The 20743-nt window shown below is 45.5% G+C and overlaps 1 protein-coding gene across 5 annotated transcripts in view; it reads right to left on the bottom strand.

The window, feature by feature from the left end:
• The window catches only part of ARHGAP26 (Rho GTPase activating protein 26), a 426643-nt gene that overhangs the window by 304815 nt on the left and 101085 nt on the right, over window positions 1-20743 (bottom strand). For all 5 annotated transcript variants that reach the window (XM_019663136.1, XM_019663126.1, XM_019663152.1 and 2 more), the window contains exons 2-6: window positions 19350-19445; window positions 17719-17780; window positions 13118-13189; window positions 7509-7610; window positions 1951-2061 (exon numbers count right to left, since the gene is read on the bottom strand). In XM_019663136.1, the coding sequence (XP_019518681.1) occupies window positions 1951-2061; window positions 7509-7610; window positions 13118-13189; window positions 17719-17780; window positions 19350-19445 (443 nt within the window). The remainder of the gene's footprint in view (window positions 1-1950; window positions 2062-7508; window positions 7611-13117; window positions 13190-17718; window positions 17781-19349; window positions 19446-20743) is intronic.

Below are 20743 nucleotides of genomic sequence, written 5' to 3'. Positions count from 1 at the left end.
CTCAAAAATGTAGAAATGGGGCCGGCCGAGTGGCGCGATGGTTAAGAACTCGCTTGGGATGCCAGAGGGCCCCGGTTCGGATCCCACATATGAGGGCCAGTGACACTGCCCTCCACAGCTAAGATGCTGAACAACGGCTCAACCTGGAGCTGGGTTGCCATGGGTCGCCGGCAACGGCGTAGGCTGCAGCCCCTGTGGCAGTGGGTTGCCATGGGCTACCATGTGTAGCCAGCAGCCAGCGTGAGCGGCCAGCAGCCGCAGTGAGCGGCCGTCCAGAAGCCGGCGACTGATCTGCCTTGCCCGGGAAAAGCGCAATGATGGTGCCAACTTGGGCCAGTGAAGCAACGTCCTCCACAACTAGATTGAAGAACAAAAATGACAGCAACTTGTCTGTTCCCCTTCCCCCAATTCCCTAGCACTGTTCCCATCCCCCCAATTCCCCAACAAAAATCTTTTAAAAAAAAAAAATGTAGAAATGGAACTCATCCAAATTAGGCAATTATAGAGTAATATCAACCAACATATATTATTACATGTAACAGAAGAATTATTAGAATCACACTGTTTTTTGTTTGTTTTTTTTCCACTAGGAATTCTAACAAAAGCAAGTAAAAATGCCAAAGGCTAATTCTGTGACAGCATTTGAATTCTTGCCCTGACCACAGGAAAGTCTTCAGTAAACCTCCAAAAGGCTGGAGGTTTAACACACCTTGTGTCCTGAGAAGGGAAATCAACAAGCTTGCTGTCTCAGACAGATGGCTTCCCCCACCTCACAGACCCTACTGTGTCAGAAACACTGCCAGACAGGAAGTTGGCTCTAAAGTTTCCAATATTCAGATGAGAAGACTGAGGTAATTAAGGACTTCTAAAATACTTCCAGATAAAGTGGCTAAGGGTGGAATTCTAAGATCACAGTTTTCGGATAAGATAAGCATCAAATTCCAAAGCCAAATGGACTCCTGATGAAACTATTAGCAAGTCTACATGTCTAAAAAGCATCCCAAAAGTTCATAAATTAAAAATGGGGCACAGAACACACTCTTTACTAAAAAAGAGTGGTCACTTCCTTTCAGTCTCTTGTAGTTTTATTCTTATTTTTAAGAAAATCACTGTCTTATAATCTAGGCAGATAAGAGTCTTATTTGTGTAGAGACCCTGGGCCTGGGTCTAAATCAGAGGCTGCATTTTGGCTGAAAAATGCAAGGCCTACAAGAGCATTAGACTGAGGCCTATGTGCTCTCTGGTATTTCCACGAGGTCTCCCTGCTGCAGATTTTGAAGGCAGTGCCACAGCGGGGCAGGGCAGCACCTCGTGTGCATGAAACCACAACCACGCCTGGGCTAAAGCCAGGCTTGTTCCCACACTACGACCTTTCATTCCCACGGGGACACTCTGCCCACGGCCAAATCCAATCACGGCCCACTCAGCAGACTCTCCACACTGCTTGGTTGTTACAAACCTATAGTGAGAAATCATTTTATATGGCATCTTTTAATGCACGGACGGGGTGAGGGGGACTCTGAACTCAGGAGGCAAAAAGAGAAAGGTGTTATCTATATTTCCCGATTTCTTTGGGTTACTACCACATTTGGATTATCTGAGGGAAAGAGGAAGACGGCAGAAAAGTTAAGGTAGAATCACGACTGATTGGCAAGATGAAAACTCCTCCCCTCCTTTCCTTCCATCTGCAAACCAAATAGGACAACACAGGGTGGCTAGAGGAAGCAACCACTGCTGACTGCGCTGTCTGGGGTTGTACAGGAACGGCTATAGGAGAAAAGCCAGGGAAGCAGAATGACAAAGCCCTGTTCTTCGGCAGAAGGCACAGCATCAGGGCTAGTCAACCTGTTCATCAACCACACAGAGCATCATGTCATCTAGGTAGCTGGTGTGAGGGGGGAGGGGGGGGGTGAAAGTGTGGGTACCCCATTCAAGACAGCATCTACTTACAGGCTCCACGAACTCAAACATCTTTCTCTCTTGGACTTCCTGCACCTTGAAGACATACTCCAGGGACACTTCGTAGAAATGCTGCCGGACCAGGTCCACTTGGCTGTCTGCCTACAAACAAGAGGGAATTCCAGAGAAAAATCAAGGCACGGACCTAGAAGAGCATTCTAGCAAGCAGGCTGGGGAAAAAAACAATCTCTGAAGATGGTTTTAAAAAACAAATCAAAGAGCATGAAACAGAAATAAAGAGTAACGATAATGGTCGGCTGAGCACTTAACTGTGTGCCAGGCTCTGTGCCCATAGCTGTACACACGTTACCTTATTCAAACCTCATTAATTTTAGTTATTCACCCTCATTAAATTCCTAGAAAGAAGATATTATCTTCCCCTCTAATTTATAGGAGGAAATGAAGTCTGCTGGCATTAAGGAACATGACGCAGCTGGGACCGGGCCGAGCCGGGACTTCTGTCCTGGTCCGTGTGCCTCCAAGACCCCTGGTTGTCCTTAAGCCACTGGGCAGTGCTGCCTCCCACACACTGGGGCAGACCCGAGCTCCAGCTACAGAGAAAAAGGAAACCTGCAGGGCCATCTCCGATCCATCCTTCCTAATGAACAAATCAACTGTCAGAGGGCAGGGAGCCTCAGAAAAGGACATTTTCATGAGTCCCAAATGCTTTCTTGGTGTCCAGGGAGAACTGTCAGTTTATTCCAAGCAGAGTAATTACACTGTTCCCTGGGAACCTCACTTCTCCCTCTGTGCAGATGTGTGGCCTTTCCAGGGGACAATTAAAGCACTGATCTCGGTTCCAGAACCCAGGGGAGAAAATGCTATGGAGCAGCAAACTGCTAGGCTGGTCAGGACTTCCACTATCACTAGAATGCGCTCAACCTTTCCACAATGTGGCTGTGTCAATTCATTCTTTCAAAGCAGATAATTACATTGAAAGCACATTTCATTGACCAAAAAAAAAAAGTAAATTTTTAATAAAAAGTAATATCCTACTAATAGGAAACAAAACACTTGTTTTCTTTAGAAACGAAGGAGTCAGAAACCATTCTATAACAACTTTACAAAGACGGACAAAGCCCCTGAAGGACTATGTCTTCCAGGGTTCCTTTGTCAAGGCTCCTGAAGAGGAACTTAGGACAGACCTGCCCTTCCATTACATCAAATATGGTATTGCTACCTTGACATCTTAAGGACTTGGCAAATGATTCATTCCATTCATTCAAGTATTATGAGCAAAAAGGGACTTCCTTCATGGAACTCACAGCATAGTCAGGAAAAGAGATGTTAATCAAATAAGCATGCAAATAAATAGAAAAGTACAAACTCTGATAAAGAGCATGATGCTATGAAACAGGATGAAGGAATTCATTCAAATCTGCTAGCAACTTCCTCCCAGGGCAACTCACAAGTTAAAACACAGAAGTCAGCCTGCTGAGTAACTGCTGAATAAAACCAAAATGCAGGGCTAAGCCTGAAGGGGAAGTTGATACCTGAGTACTGACTACTGTTTATTTGGACGCAGGGTTTCAGCAAGTGCTGCGCCCCCCCTCTCCAAGACCACAGGGCAGACACACATTTCGCCTGGGCTCCTGCCAGCGAAGGCCCATCTCATTCCTCTGTAAAGCAAATCCTGCAACTTACACCATGCATCTACCTCCCTGACGCCCCCGCAGCCCTCACACATCCTCCCTGGTAGGGCTTGCTGACTGAGACAGAGGCTGAAACTGAAAAGGGCGTCATTCTGAACATCTGCAAAGTGCCTCCTGCAGTTAGGCAGTAGGAAGGAGCCAAAAGGAAAGTCCTCTGAGAAAAACAGCAGAGCCCAGTATCAGTCAGAGAGTCAGTGGCAGAGCAAACGCCTGGGCTGGGAATTGCAGTTCTATCATTTTCTAGCTGGGGAGGCCGGCTCAAGTCACTTGCCCTCTCTCTGGGTCTTTCTTTACCATACCTGGAGGACGGAGATGATAGTATCTGCCCTTCCTCTGAGGAGAGCTATTCCAAAGAGAAAATGAGCTAAAGGACACGAACACTTTGAAAACCAGGACGTGCTCTGTGCATATTGGTACTTATCATCACCATGGATGTCAGAACAGATGGGCTTCAATCCCTGCTCCGACCCTAAGCCAACCACGTCATCTCCGGTAGCTACACTCCTCTCCTAACTCCTCACCCTGCTTTCATTCTCTACCCCTCTCCTTCTAATCCAGTCTCTACCCAGCAGCCAAAACACCTTTCCTAAAGCCTAAATCAGACGTTCTCGCAGCCACTTCAGTGCCTTCCTATGGCTTCCACCATGGTCCACAAGACCGGGTATGGCCTGCCCGCCCATCCCACCTTAGCTCCTCCCAACTCATACCAATCGCACTGTGTTCCAGCCACTCTGGGCTTCTTGCTGTCCTCCAAAACCCCAACCCTCTTTCTTACCATGCAACCTTTGCACCTGGTGCTCCTTCTACCTGAAAACCTCTTCCTCTACATAAACATTCGATTTTTTTTAACTTCAATGCACAGTAAGAAATACTTCGTGTATTATGACCTAATAAACATACGTTTATAATTTATAATTAAGTTAATACACGTTCATATTTTCCATTCTGTTCCAGCTTACTCTACTCTTATTTCATGACCCAGTAATTCAGGTTTTATGGAACCCATACTGATGGAACACGGCCCTAGGTGTTCACTTAGCTCCCTCCTTCTCTCCTTCTGGTCTCCGTCCAAATGTTACCTCTTTAGAGCAGGCTTCAACAGCCACATTATTTTGGATACGTTACCCCAGGGAGTTTCTACCTTATCTCCCAGTTTATTTCCTATCCACTACGTGAAATTCTTATTTATTCCTCTCTTGTATATTGACTACTGGAATATAAAGTCGATAATGGCTAAGACTTTGTCTCGTTTTCCATTTTTCTATGCCAGTTCCCTGAATGGTCACTGACCCATAGTAAGTATTCACTAGATACTCGAGGAATGAATGAATTGATCTCTACAAGGCCATCAGGCCCCAGCACCCAGAAGAAACACATGACTAGATGCATTTCCAAAGGGCAAGGAAGATGGAATTCCAGGTGGAATGGTATGTTTCCTACCAGTGCCCCGCTCATCTGGGCCATGGAATTCACCACGTCCTTAGCTCCCCCGGCAATGGAATTGTCAACCAGGACTCCAACCTACTCTGCAGACCACTCAAGACAGGTTCCCTGCCTGTTCCTTGAGAAACTTAATCTACCAGCTTGTCTGAGACCCACCAACCATGCTGTGCTTTCTAGGAAAAGAGGCATTCTCCTAGACTGTAAGTTCCATGAGGGCAGATCATTCATTTCAGTCCCCACGGTACACCCGGTGCCTGAACAGGCTTTCACAGGAGTGTCCAGTGGATATTTGTTGAACGAATGAATATTGTCTCTGAAGCCAGCTTCTGAGCCACTGAAGAATACACTGATCTTTAAAAACTCACCCACTAGATGGCAGTGTCATCCCACATGGTTGCCCTATCATTTCACCCACCAGGATCTAGGGATGGGCTAGAATTTCAAAGTATTTGAGAGCCCTGCAATCATGGAGCAATTCTGAATAATCAAAGGACGTGGATTTCATTAAATGTGTACTAAGTATTTAATATTGTCTCTAAAATTTGATTTTTTTTAAATAAATGTGAAGAAAATCATCACTAAAGAGCTGGAAGACCTTGAGCAAATCACTTAACCTCTACCAGAACCACAGTGCCTTCAAAGGTAATTCCAGGAGGTTCAACCAAATGATCACCAAGGCCGCCATCTAGGTCAATTCTATTTGCATGACACTCAGGTTGAAGAACAATGGCAGGCAGGCAGGGGAGCACCATCCCTCCCTCCCAGGATGGAGAGAGAAGTAGAACATCATACTGGATTGAAGCAAAGGGCTGCAGAGTCAGGAGCCAGGGTTCAAATCCTCTCTGACCAGCCATGGGCAGACTATTAAACATTTCTGAGCCTTAGTTTCCTTATATGTAAAGTAGAGGGACTGCACCTGTACCTCAAAGGGTGGCTGTAAGGATTTGAGAAGATTCCATGTAAAGTGCTCAACACAGTACCTGGTACATAAATATGCATTCCATAAATATTGGCTTCTATTGTTGTTGTTAGTAAAAGTATTGTCGTCGTTATTAGATTTTTATATATAATTTAATTCGGTTCAAGTTCAACCAAAAAGCAATGCTTGAGAACAGACCAGAACTTGCAAGAAAGACCTTGAGCTCACTCTTTGCCCTTAAAGTACTTAGAAAGTATGAATAAGTAAAAGACAAGTACACAAAGGACTGTAACAAAAGAGCATAATGAAAAAATGTACACTAAGACATTTACTGGCAAAGTCCATGCTACAGACTGAATGTTTGTGCCCCCTCAATTCCTATGTTGAAACCTAATCCCCAATGTAACAGGATATGGAGGTGGGGCCTTTAGGGGTGCTTAGGTCACGAGGATGGAGCCCTCAGGAATGGAATCAGTGCCCTTGTAAAAGAGACCTGGAGAGCTCCCCCACCCCTCCGCCATGTGTGCACACAGCAAGACAGTCATCTATGAACTAGAGCATAGGCCTCACCAGACACCAAATCTATCAGCATCTTAATCTTGGACTTCTAAGCCTGCAGAACTGTGAGAGTACGTTTATTGTTTTTAAAGCCACCCAGCCTAGGTATTCTGTTACAGCAGCCCACACAGACTAAGGCAGTCAAAAAGAGTACCCTCCAATTTGGAAACGGGATGGAGAAGAGCAGGCCAGTCACAGGGATAACTAACGTTCTCTATCCATGTAGCAGCTGTCATCTGCCTTCTCACACAGGAAGTAGGCAGGACAGCTGTTTCTAAGAGTATTTCACAAAGGGACTAAGAGCTCAGAGAGATGAGGACTTGTCCCAGGTCACACAGTGATTTACATGGCAGAGCAGGCCATGAAATGAGGTATCTCTTTGCCAGCCAGTGTTTAGGTCCCTACACTGTGCTCTCTCAGGTGGATATGAGAGAATTTAGTTTTCTGGAACAAGGTTACCGAAGCACAAACCATATGAGTGACAAAATACTGCTTAAAAAGAAAAAGGAAAAAAAAAAACACCAAAAACTAATGTCAAGTACGGGGTTGAAATAATTTTTTCAAATTAACATTAAGGAAGAATGACCGAAGTGTTTCAGATGCTAACATTTCAAATCACTGACCTACGGCAGAAAGTCAAAAGGTGAGGTAATAGAGTACAGAATCAAGTAAGGGAAACAGAAAAAGAAAGCTCAATTTGAAAGGAAGAAGCACGCCCCGGTAAGGAGCACTGCCCAGCGAGGCGGGTGACCTTGACCAGTGTGTGCCTCCGACCTTGCCACACTGGACAGACACAAAGGATGTGGGTGGTGGGAGTATACGACAGTCCCCACATCAGGCAAAAATACATCAAACTGCTGGTTTCCGAGGTCTCTTCTGAACCTAGGATTTTCTGGCAAAGACAACCAGCACACATCCTATTCACAGCACCACGTAAAAATTAACACTTTATTCACGATACTAGTAAAGTTTCTTACCTCCTGAAGCTGAGATTCTTTCTTTTTGGAAGACAAGTTCAAGTGTTTTTCTAAGACGCCACAGTACTTCTCTGTCTCCTTGTCATACTTCTTTTTGGCTTCCTGGCATGAAGAGGAGAAAGGAAAAGAGAAAAAGAGTGAAATGTCGCAAAAATAAAGGCTCTCTGGGTCAGGGTCTTTCTGCTCATCTTCACAGCTTCATCATTCCCTCAGACCACAGAACAACAGCAGAACACCCAGTGCCTACTCTTCAAATAATGCCCATTACACCCAGCAACCACCCACCAATAGCCCGGTGGCTCTTGTGGAGGCACCACCGCAACGCCTGAAACGAGGTCAATACCAATATTTCATAGCGCCAAAGTCAGAACGCCACCTTCTAAGAGCTTCAACAGAAATGTCTAGTTTCTAACACACAAGGATGTTCAAAGCCAAACGAAGGAGGGAACTTACCTAGAGCGCTAAGCCCATAGGAAGATCTACATAGCTTAAATGGGAAAAGTCTCTAGACCAAGGGAGATCCAGCTTTAATAGTGTTCAAAAAGTGCTTAATATAGTGACTTAAATATCCCTTGATGTAATATTGGGTTGTCGGAAAAGTCATAGCACATTTTTGCAACAAGAAACATAGAAAAATACGTCATGACTTTTCCGACAACCCAACAGTATCATATATGGGTCTTTCAGCTGAGGAATAATTCAAAACAAAGAAGACACTATCATCACAAGTGTGTTCCTGCAGCATCATTTATAACAACAACAACAAAAGCCAGCAGCAACACTGCTGCCCAAGGGTTGGGTTTGGGATAATGCAAGTATGGGACATCCAATAACTGTAACTAGGAAGGCTAGGCAGTCATACGTAAAATGCTCACAATATAATGCAAAGTAGTAATGGCATGCTGCAAACTTGATGCATCCTACACAGCGAGTCTACCTATAGACAAGGATTACATGAGAAAATACTTCAATGAAAATACCTGAGTTAAGGAAATGGAATAATGGGTGATATTTTTTTTCCTCCATTTGAGAGATTTTTATTATCCTTTATTAATTGCTTTCAAAATGAAAAATAATATGCATATCATAATATGCAGAATAATTCCTGCTCTCCCACAACGTCACTGAGTCATTGAGGTTCCATTTTTATCTCCCATTTACAGATGAGGAAAAGTTAAGGGAGAGTAACTTGTAAAAAGTCGCAGAGAATGAGAGAGCTGGGATTCAAGCCCAGGACCAGCTGCCTCCAAAGCCCACGTCTCCACCACACTTGAGACACACTGTCACAGGCGCCTCTTCCTTCCACATTCCAATGGGGATGGTAGGCAAGGGAGCTGGAAGGTCAGCACTAGCCTGATCAACGGGATCAAATTTACTGAGTTTATCATTCCTGCTTTTGACTCACGTGGAGCCCACAGGGGATATTTTTCTGCAACTCCAAAAAGGAGAAGAAATACTTTTGCAGCTAGTTCAGGAAGCTCAGAGACATCTCTATTAATTCAACAAACACATGACATGCAACCACTCTGTTAGGCTCCTTGAGGCACTGAAACACAAGACAGCAGTGGTCCCGACCCTTGTGGTGGGGACGCTCCTTGAAGAAACACAATTAACCACTGAACAAGTAAACAGCGTAATTATAGACAGCCACAAGGGCTGCAAAGGAAACAAACAGGGCACAGTCACAGAGATTCTGCAGATAGGATACTCAGCAGAGGCCTCGCTGGGGAGGGGAGGTGTGAGCTAAGCCTGCTAATCACGTGAGGTGTAGAGGGAGGCTTCTAGAGCAGGAGAGCAGTGAGTGCAAATGCCCTGGACAGAACACTCGGAGTCAAAGTGGCCCAGGAATCACCAAGAAGCCGTTCACCTGACACCCTGACAAGCTCCTGCAATGTCAGACACCATTTATCTAAGGCAAATTTCTAAGCATTACAAAGGGGGCATACTCATCCATCTACCCAATTTTAGCTGACATATATCCATTTCTAGAAATCTGAGTTTTGCTTAAAAGACGACTTACATACAAGAACAATTTAAACATGCAGAAGCAAATGAAGAAAAAGCCTGAGGAGGCATTACGCCTTCAAACTGGAGAGGCGCAGGCAAGACACGTGACTCAAGCAACTCTTTTCCTTTATAGACACCAGCAGCCTAGAGCTGAGGCTCCAACTCCCAATTCATGCTCACTTAGCCACTCCACCAGCCCTGTCACGAACCCCAGAAAGAACCCTGTGCCGGGACAGTCCAGATGGCCAGGGGTGAGAAAAGGCTGGGGAACATGAGTCACTGGCATTCTGTGGCTTTCTAGCAACTCAAGCCTCCACATTCATGCTCAAGAGGACAGCCAAAGTAACAGGAAGGGAGGCAGCTCTGTCCTGAGAAGCAGCCATAACACTTCTTGCGGGAATAACTCTACTAAGATTTACGTAATGCTCTGAAGATGGGAGGGTGGTAACTCAAGTCACTCAGGGACAAGATGGTGTTCACCTTCCAGGAAGTCCACCGTGGGTGGCTAAGTGGATAAAGGACAGAGTTAGGATCCTGCAAGTCATTCTCAGCGCTGTTTGGACTAACTCTAAACAAGTCATGCCCCTATCTAGGATTCGGTTCCCTCATCTATAAACTAGATAATTGCTCAGGTTTCCTCTTTCAGCCCAAACACTGTCTGATAAAATAAGGATAAGAATACCCACCTCCTCACAGGATGGTTAGGACTGAATGAGATAAACCACATACAATTCTTAGTAGCTACTGGCACATGGTGGGGGCTCAGTGAGTCTCGCTGAATGATGATGATGATGATGATGATGATGATGCCGATGGTGGTGATGGTGATGGTGGTGGTGGTGGCGGTGATGGGGTCCACCATCTAAATCTACCTCCTTCTTATTAAGACCACGTGCTTTCCACGTCCCATGTCTCATGTCACCCTTCATAACACCACCACAATTTGAGATGGCATGGTTACTTATACTTTGTGCCTAATGGCTTTCTCCCTAGCCACACGACGAGCATAGCAACCTCATCAGCACAATTCTCCATCACGCATGAGCATGGGGCACAGAGCAGGCTCCCCATGTTTCTGTAATGAATGAACTGTGCGCATTCACTAGAACAGCTAACATCAAATGACTGTGTGACCCGCACAGTTCTAAGCACTTTGTATGATCCACTCATTTCTTCCTCATAACCGCCCCACAAGGTAAGTATTAACATTATCCCCGTTTAATGACTCAGCAAACAGGCACCGAGAGGTTCAGTAATCTCCCCAAGTTTACGTGCAAGTGGCAGAAGTGAGATGTGGACTCAAGCAGTCTAGCTCTAGCACCCACTCTTATCCACTGCTTGCCAATGTCTATTCTACTTTCACTGGTAGAGCCCAACTTGGGCTGCAAACTCCCCCAAACTCAGAACTCTAAACATAGGGCCACGGTTATGTCAAACTCCACCCAGGGTGCTGCCCTGCTCCTGAGAGGCCACATTAGCACAGGGAGGAAGGAGTCTGCCTCCCTGGCCACCTTCACACCCCACACTCTAACTTCTGCTTCCTGCAAGTAGCAACAGGTTGTTATAGCAACGGCAGCAGCACCAGAGGGGAGAGGAGGAGGAAGGGTAATTTTAGCATCACACACACTGAGTTCAGAACCTTTAACTTTGCTGCTGAAGAGCCCTTGCTTGCTCTTAAGTATTCTTGAGTCTGCTCCCTAGGTTCCCCAGTAGAAAGTTTGTTGTCACACTTTGCTTTCTCATAAATGCACATAATACTATGATATAAATGTACTGGTTTGGGGGTTCATGGAGAGCAACAGGTATACCGGGGGGGAGGGGGAAATGACAAAGGGGGAGAAATAAACAATCACCCGCAACGTCATCACATCATGAGAGCATATGTGTGAGAGGAAACATGTTTTGGTGAGCAACCATTTTCCTGAAATTTTTCATCCTCGTATTTCTCACCATCTATAATAGCCCCCTCCCCCACCCAACCTGGAAAAGCACCTGCTCCTGTCATTACGATCGCTGGTATTAACCCAACGGGAGCCCCACTCAGCCTTCTGACCCTCCTCTGTGGTAACTGGTAACATCCAAACCAGTGCTGAGGGAAGAAGGCAGCATGAGAGGCGTCCGTGCTCAGAGGGGGAAGTGACAACTGGAAAGATGACTCAATAAAGAGGTCCGCTCCACCTCAGCCTCAAAGCTCTCCAGAACCTGCAGGGCCACGGCTGTGTGTTTTCAGGAGTAGGAGGCACAGGCCCCAAGGCCACTAAAGAGAAGTTGCTCGTGAGGCCTGTGTAGGTGAGAACTCGGGAGGGGCACTCACGACATTTTCTCACCCATCACTGTGTTTGCTCAAAGTCTTGCACAAAATCTGAATGGAACAAGGCACTCTTTAGATGATGCATTCCTTATTCCCTGACACAAAATGAATGAGCTCCAATTTCTTCATAAATGTAAACTGTAAAATTGGTAGGAAAGTCCTGTAGAGCTGGAAGAAGAATCTTTGCCGTGGTCCCTCCTTCAAAGTATAGCCAACCATCCTGACCGAACTGAACATCATCTCTTTCATTTTCAGAAAGCAGATGCGCTTACTTGGGAGAGGGGGGGTGATGACCCCACTTCTTACATTTTAGTTATCGTTTTCCCACCTACAACTACCTCTCATGGCCATTTCACAACTGAGTAAAATCCATACCATCTATACAGGCAGGAGGGTGACGCTGCCCCAAACTCCCTGCAGGGGGCGCAAGGGACTACGGCTGAAGGACTCACAGTTCAGAAAAACAGGAAGGAAATCTTGAAAATCCTTTTGCTTTCATTGATTCCAATGAAAACATCTTCCCCTGCAAGTGGCCTCTAACACGCTACTGAAGGTCAAACTGGCTAGGGCTTCCTAGTGATTTATCACAGGGCAGGGGAACCCCGGAGACAAATGACCAAGAATCACTTTGTGCTCTTTCTGTAACACATTATTAGAACCAGCCAAGTGTGGGCTACAGTCCTTCCAGGTCAGTGATAACAAATGGTGGGTGACCTCTGGGCTGAAGCAGTCCCACTATTTGACCTGCACAATGTGTAACACATATTTTTAATTACTTGCCAACATTTTTTTTTAAACCAGGCGATTTCACATAAAACTAACTTTTCAGTTTCTCTTGAAAATTTTAAAGATCTAGCAAGAGAGAACTCATTTTCACACACAGCAAAAATGGGCTAGGAATAGAGTCCTCAGGCCCACAGGGCTCAATTTGCAACCTGTGTTCCAAGCTCTGGGTCCTAGACCTCGCAATAAACACAATCCCATGCTGTCCAAGCACACAGGTACCTATTGGCTAACGCAAAGGAGGAGGTGTGGTTTCTACCTCCGGACCATTTATGAACTAGCATGAAACGATTAGCTATCAAAATACTAGAATGACTGCTGTGGGGCTGACCACTCAGTCTCACTTGAGATACTTGTCAAGAACAGATGAGCTAGGCTCCAGGCTTATCCATCCAAGTTTTTCTGAAGATGGTGGGCTTAAATTTTCTGAAGATTTTCCAAAGAAGGTGTGTGTGTTTTCCAGACTCCCCGCCCTAAAATCCAAGAACGAGGGTTGCAAAATTCTCACCTTGGCAGCTCCAATCTGCTCCTTTCGAAACTTCTCCAAGGGTGTGATGAGCACCTCACTAGCATTCTCAATCTGGTGAGGAAAAACAGAGGGGAGTGGGGCGGTGGGGACACAAATGCAGTATTAGTAAAGAATTATAGCAGTGCTGGCACAAAATGCCTCCCCGTGTCTCAGTATAAAATTTGAGTAAGCAGCATTGGGCATGTGGCCATTGTTCAAAACACTTGAACTGGCAGCATGTCAAATTAACAACTAGTCATCAGTTCAAAACACGATACTCTTCCTGTGCATGATTAAGATTGAGTCTTTAAAAATAAAAATTAGGACCTCTAAAAATGTAAGCAACCATCTTGAAGGCAGAGGGAAACTGGTGACGGGGTAGGTTCCAAATTTCAAGCTTTGGGTGACATCTTTGTAAACGCATATTCACCTACACTATATTTAAGTAGATATATTTAAAGTAGATCAACACTGGGTCTAGATGACAAACAAACAGAAAGCATCTTTGCACATCTGGTGGCATGAAAACCTTCCAGTCAGATTTTAAGTAGACCAGCCAGTACTGGACTGGGATCAGGACACTTGTGTGTATGGACCACTGCCTGCCTCTCAACTGCATCTCACAGCCTCACCCTCTCAGGTCCTGCACTCCAACTACGAAGTCACCAGAATGCACCTCACATGTACCAAACCTGTCCCACTTCCAGGCCTTTGCATGGGGCTGTTCCCTCAGCTGCTCTGTCCCCAAATCCTCATGGGGACGACTCATTACTTACTGCAATTCAGGTTTCAGCTTAAAGGTCACCTCTTTAGGGAGGCTTTCTGTGACCACCAATTTAATCCAAAGAAACTTCCCAGCCGCCCACCAGCTGTTTTCTTCAGAAATAAAGCAGCTGGTCTGCCACTACGCACATGTCTACACCATTACCTTGTAAAGGCTCACTTGTCCACCACTAGCCCCCAAACACAGAACAGTGCTGAAACAAAGGAGCGCTCAAATATTTTTCAAGGACTAAATGAATGAAGGATTGATTTCTTGATTGGCTGCCAACAGTGTGACCATGGGCAAAACATTTAACCTCTCAGGGCTCCAATCTCCTCGTCTACAAAATGAGTGGGCTGGATTGTTCCAGTTCTAAGATTCCACAGTCTTTTCTAAGCAGTACAATATTTTACAATCTTTCCTCTTAAGTCATTCACTGCTCACTCATTGCTCAACTAATTATTTCAGGAATCTCATGGCAACAAAGCATTATTTTCCTAAACCACATGCATATCCATCGCAATGAAACCAACAGAGTAAATGCCAGAAGCCACACATGGATATAGCAAAGAGCTAACTGGACAAAGTGAGGGACAGAAGGTGGCAGATCTCCAAATGTATCGCCATTTGCCTTTTTGTCAGTTTTGAGAGCGAGCCACAACTCAAGTGTTGCAATGTTGTTTAACTTGCTTGATTTTGATTGTTATTTGATGTGGCTTGAATGGCTTACTTGTTTAAGTCTCCTGTAAATCAAGTGCAAGTCTCTGAAGCTCACAGTGGTGTGCTGAGCCCCCTAAGTCAGGGTTCTCAGCTTTCGCCTCATGTTAGGCTCACCTGGGAAGCTTTTAAAAGTCCCTATGTCCAGGCCACACTCCAAACCAATTAAATCAGAACCTCTGTACTTCGTCCCAGGCATCAGTATTTTTTTAAACTTGCATTGTTCCAATGGGCATCCATGATTGAGAACCCAGCCCTGGGTAGATACTAAATAAATAAAAGCACTAACTGCTCGCCTGGGCAACAGTATGCCCAAGTCCTTGTCCCAGGCCTTCTAACTGCTTGCTGTCAACCTTCAGCTTTCTTATCTGTCAAGGAGGGACTAAGAGGTGAGGGATAAAGTCCGTCTGGGTGTAAGATTCTATGACTATGAAATTGCCACTCAGTTCCAAGCACTGTGCTGATACTGGGGGGCACATTAGCCCATTCCCTGCCCTTCAAGAACGCATATTTACTATGGGACGCGTGCAGTGATTATCAGGACACAATGTGGTGAGTGCAGAATCAGAGGCATGAACTGGATATTAATACAAAGGACGGGCACATATCCCAGGGCATCAGGGAAGGCTTCCTAAAGAAGGTGCAGCTTGGCTATAAGCTGAGCTGAATTGATGTTGAAGGTGTCACAGGGCGAGGAGGTGGGGAAGGGCCTTGCGATGGCCAGACACTCAGATGCAGACAGGAGAAACTAAATTCACTGACATTAATAATAAAATTGCAGAAGCAAGCTGAAAAGGATAATCCGGTCATTGTTCCCTGACCCTGGGTCATAGCAATCTGCAGGGTATTCATCGTGATTCGCTCACCACACCTCCCACCCCCACCCCCAAATACTAACTCGGCCAAGAATCAGACTCAAGAGATCACTTCCCTTTCTGAGGCATCAGCACGTGCAGAAACACACAAGCCTTCCCCTCCCTGTAACCACCAGCATCCCTGCTGTTGCTGCTGCCGCCACCTTCCGATTCTGGTTCAGGAACCCAGCAACCAGCAACCAAGGAAAACAGTGTCTCTCTATGCAGGGCAGAAGGTGAGAGGCTTCTGCTCTGTTTGGAGTTTTAGAGAAATTCCCACATTCTTTGGTATAACACACACTTGGGTTTGAATCCAGACCATTCCACTTATTAACTGTGTAATCGTGGGCATGTTACTTAACCTCTAAACCAGGGGTCAGCAAACTTAAGCTCACGAGCCACATGCGGCTCTTTGGGTACATACAGGTGGCTCTGAAGTAAAATTGAAAATGAAAATAAAACTATCATAGCTTCATTTATAATATTACTTTAAATTTTCCTTATTTGTAAAAATATATTTATGACTCTCGAATAATTTTTAAATTGTTGTGAGGGACAGGATTAGCTCTTCCAGGGGTCGGCCAACTTTTGAGATGGAACGTACCCAAACAGCCACAGTTTGCCAACCCCTGATCTAGACAATGGGATGATACAGGTAACACTTCACAGAATCATCATGAGGGTTAAAATAGAAATGTGTAGCTACGTAATGCCTTGGTACATGCTGTGGACTTAATTGTCGCCCCTTCCCCCGCCCCAATTCATATCTTGAAGCCCTAACCCGTTAAATTAATTAAACAAGGAGGCCATTAGACAGGTGGCTCTACTGCCCTAATAGCCTACATAAGCAAACCAAAATCGAAGCCTGTGAATGCCTCCAGTTTAAGAAATCAAAGCTTAAGGAAAACCAATCACAAACAACCAGGCTTTCCCAAATAAGGCACTCGCTTAAGAGACAGCCAACTATATAATTTCCTTGCTTTGTTTCCACAACTTCTGTATAAAAGTCTTTCCCCTAGCTCCTGTTGGTAGAGCACTCCTCACCACTCCCAGGTTGGTGCTGTGCAATTCAAAATGATTTTTGCTCAAATAAACTCTTAGAAATTGAATATGCCTCAGTTTGTCTTGTAATACCCTAATGTGATAGTATTTGGAGATAGGGCCTTTGGGAAGGTAATTCGGTCATAAGGGTGCTGTCCTCATGATGGGGTTAGTGCCCTTATAAGAAACAGGCATGCTTCCCCACCCTTTCTCTGCCATGTGAGGAAGCAGTGAGGAGGAGGCCATCTGCACGCCAGGAAGAGGGCCCTCACCAGGAACCGCACCAGTCAGTCCCTTGACCTTGGACTCACTCCCCAGCCTCCAGAGCTGTGAGAAATAAATGTTTGTTGTTTAAACCTCCCATTCTGTGGTATTTTGGCAGCCCTAGCTAACTAAGATGAGAACCTTAGTCTCAAACCATCAGTTGTAAGTATGGAAAGAGAAGAAAAATGTTCATTAATGGACTCTTCCCCAGGCCTTGGAGCACTACTTCCTAGAGAGAAGCCCCTCCGCGGACAAATCAGCATGCAGCCTGCAAGGGGGTTCAACTCAGGCCTCGGTCCTGATGGCTTAGGGATACAGGGGAAGATGCAAAAGAACCTGTGGATGTAGAATCCTTCAGCTGTTAATGCTGAACCAATTAGAATACATTCTAATACAAAAGACATCTCCTAAGAACCTGGAGATCGGCATTTGATTCTTGAATTTGCACAGTGCCTCTCTTTGAAGAACTTCTTAGAGCTACCACTGCTTAGTAAGTACCCATTTATTGAGTGCCTATTAAGCAGTAGGCACTGTGTTAGGTGCTTTGGAATTAAAAGTGAAGGAGTGACCCTGCTGTCCAAAGGAACTCAGATGAGTTCCACAAGGTGGGGGGCGGGGCTTGCAGAGTGGGGCACCTTTGTTCCCATCCTGCCAGTAGAGAATCTAAGGCCCCAAAGAGTAAATAATCTAAAGATCCACCCAGAAGTCATATGACTTATGTATATACCTTACAGTGAACCTTTAGGAGGACAATGAAGTCATTCTCAAGTTACCCAAGTACACATACCCTTTCTCACTTACAAAAGGCTTCAAACTCTGCAAAGAGGAGGAGGCTTGCTCAAGAACCCAAATGCACGCAAGTGGTAGAGCCTGGACGCGAACCCAGCTCTTTCACAACAAATCCCGTGCTCCCTGGACATGACCACACCATCTGGGACCAAGAGCAGCCCCGCTGTACTCACCATCCGCATCCGCTCATCTTCAAGATTCCTGAGAACAGTGGCAAACTCCTGCAAAGACCTTGCTGGAAGAGAAAGGGGCCATGAGATGGAAGCTGAATAACGAGTCTTCCAGGTACAGCTATCATGCTAAGGGTTATAATCCCCTGGCACATGCAAAAGCCTAACGTCAAATGCTACCTAAGGCTCCCCTTGTCTTTTAATCATTAACCATTAAGTATGACCCAGAAATGTCTGTTAATTCCACCTGGCACACTAGCTAGGGAAGGATTTCCTTCAAGGAAAAGACCGGCCTGTTCCTGAGAGGACCCAGAATTGATGAGATGCTGGCTGGCTCCCAGGCCCTGGGCTGGAAGGGGCAGAGTTCCGCTTCAGAGTTGAAAGATTTCCTGCCCAGGATTCAACCTCCTCAACCTTTGTTGTGGGGCTGCGTCAGAACCCAACCTTTTCTTTGGCGCTAGAACAAAACAAACAGTGCTGCTGGCACTGGAAGCCACATCTCAGGCTTCTCTTGGGTTCCTCCTGAGTCCCCAAGCCACTTATTAATGCAATACAGCTCGCAGCATGGCGGTCAGATGGGGATAGTCTCCTAGAATTATTCCCAAAGGCAATAGGCAGTAAGTACAATAGCCCTGAGGATATTTGGGACATTTGTGTAATGTTCAGAAAAGCATCCATATATTCAGGATTTACACCAATGACATGTTTCACCACTGCTCTCAGCTGTCTCCCAACTGCCTTTGCTCATCCCCAGACCTTGGCGCTTTGCATGGCAACAGGGTCTCATTCAATATAACTTTAATTAATTCAGTATAACTTTCTCAATTCTTGCTCACTTCGTGGAGTCAACCAAGATGCCCAATGTAAGAAGAATGAAGTGTAATGACTAGACCCTGGCAAAGAAAGGTGTCCTTGACATTGCAAATCCTCTGTGCTCAGCGTTGCCTACAAAAGAAGGTGATGGTGAAGAGTGAAGCAGCACAGAGAGGTGATAAATGGTAGCCTCACCCTCGGCCTCTTAAGGAAACAAAAGGGAGCAGTGGGGACCAGTGTGAGCTAGACACTGAGGCCCTCTCCCATTGGAAGGCAGCAGCGGCTACATAGCTCCAGCCAACTGTTGCCAGGCCAGGATGTGGGGCCAGCTGATCAGATTCTCCAATTCTCAAAGAAGCTGGAAAACTGGAACATTGGGATAAATTCAGTTTATATGGTAATTCAATTAAAAAAAAAAAAAAGACTGCCAGAGAAAACATGGCTGCATTCTGATCTCGGTCCCTGAGCAAGCATTTGCCATCTCTTATTTAATTCTTCCCTCATCGACCTGTGTTCTGTTTTTGCTCTAAGCTCTTAGTACTGTGGCTGGGGGAAGGCTAGCACAACAGCCAGGAGCAGAATACTAAAGTTAAGTGGAGAGGAGCACCCCACTGCAAACCTTCGAGCTTTCTCCTGCAGGCAGGAAAGTGAGGCAACCCCAGAGCTCTAAGAAACTTGATACAGCCCCGGGTCCCTGACCCTCCCTTAACTCTGCTACCACTGTCACTATGGACTTCTTAATTTATGATGCTTCAATTCTTCCCATCCATGACCCCGCGAGGACAATGGAAGTTGTGATAAACAGCACAGTTATGACTTACCTATACACATTTCATCATCTGTTTCAGCATCTCCTATGCACTGGAATTTAAATTCATTTAAGGAATCTGCAAATTTCCTCTTTGCTGAAGACAAATCTAACAAGAAAAAGAATAAAAAATATTGATTACTGAAATAAACTGGCTTTCATATCTGCTGCACTTTGGGTCCTTCTACTACGACAGCAGCTCGCAGATTTGTTCCTGACTCCGTTTCAAAGCAAAAAAAAAAAAAAAAAAAAAAAAAAAGAAAGTAGACGCAGAACAGTAAATACTTATTTATAGCCCGAAATACTGACTTGCTTTAGAAGTTAATATTTCTGTTATATTTGCATTAACCACTCCGGTCCTATCTAACAATTTCGGTCCTATTGCTAATTCCTCCAGCTACGCAGCAAGTTCTCTCATCTCCTTCTGACACAGGTGGGAATCCACTTGCCAAACGAGGTCAGGGAGGGAGCATGGGTCAGAGATGACATTAGCATCTGATGGTCGGCTCTGTCACTGACCCTCCATGTGGTCAATGAGGGTGTCCCCACGTCAGACTCAACAATACCTTCCTCTAGTCCAACTCACTGCACAAACTGGAGCCGGGGAAAAGGGCTGGGAACTGCCCCATCCCCCGGCACAGAAGCACCTGGACTTCCTCTTTCGACTCAAGTACACATGAGGCCGGAATTCCCAGGACTCTCTCGGCTCCCCTCACAGACACAAAGACTGGCCAGCCCGACAAATTTCCACCTGGACAACTTCCCTGCGTCACCACATTCTGCCACCTCCATGAGAACACAGCTCTGGCAATGTTTTGGATTGGGGTAAAAACACACCCCACACATGGTGTCTACAGCAAAAGCTCTCAGAGGCCATTGTCAAATTTTAAAAATAAGCTTTCATTTAACAGAGTAATAAAAGCCAATGATCCTTCCATGAACCCTCAGCTTCTGTTAAGGGTATAAAACCACCAAGGTACCTTACAGCAGCCTGACAGACACGGCTGCTCGGTACAAATGTGCTTAACTTAATTCCACGTGCAGCCTTCCTGCAGATTAGGCTAATCACTCAAATTACCCTCAACCATGTTCCCCTCATTGAAGGGGAAATGGCATTATGTTCAAACTCCCAGAGGAGGGAACTATGAGGCATAACTGGCAACAAGGCCTGGCTTTAATAAGATACTGGGGGCAGGGGGGCAGGGGGGACTTCTGGCTTCACATATCAACATTACCTACTGGAATGAAAGCATCCGTGAGCCTCAGCACTTCTCCTTTTTAGTTCCCACATATGTCCCTTGAGGTCAGAGGTTATGTTTTTTCCCATCTTTGAGTTTTGTTTGTTTCCCCTCCACATACCTGGGAGTGCATCTTGCTCAGTGTGTGCTGTTTAGTGTGTGTGTGTTG

Source organism: Hipposideros armiger, unplaced genomic scaffold, assembly GCF_001890085.2.
Source record: "Hipposideros armiger isolate ML-2016 unplaced genomic scaffold, ASM189008v1 scaffold_11, whole genome shotgun sequence".
In the NCBI taxonomy this organism is placed as follows: domain Eukaryota; kingdom Metazoa; phylum Chordata; class Mammalia; order Chiroptera; family Hipposideridae; genus Hipposideros; species Hipposideros armiger.
This window is presented reverse-complemented; position numbering and strand designations above follow the sequence as displayed.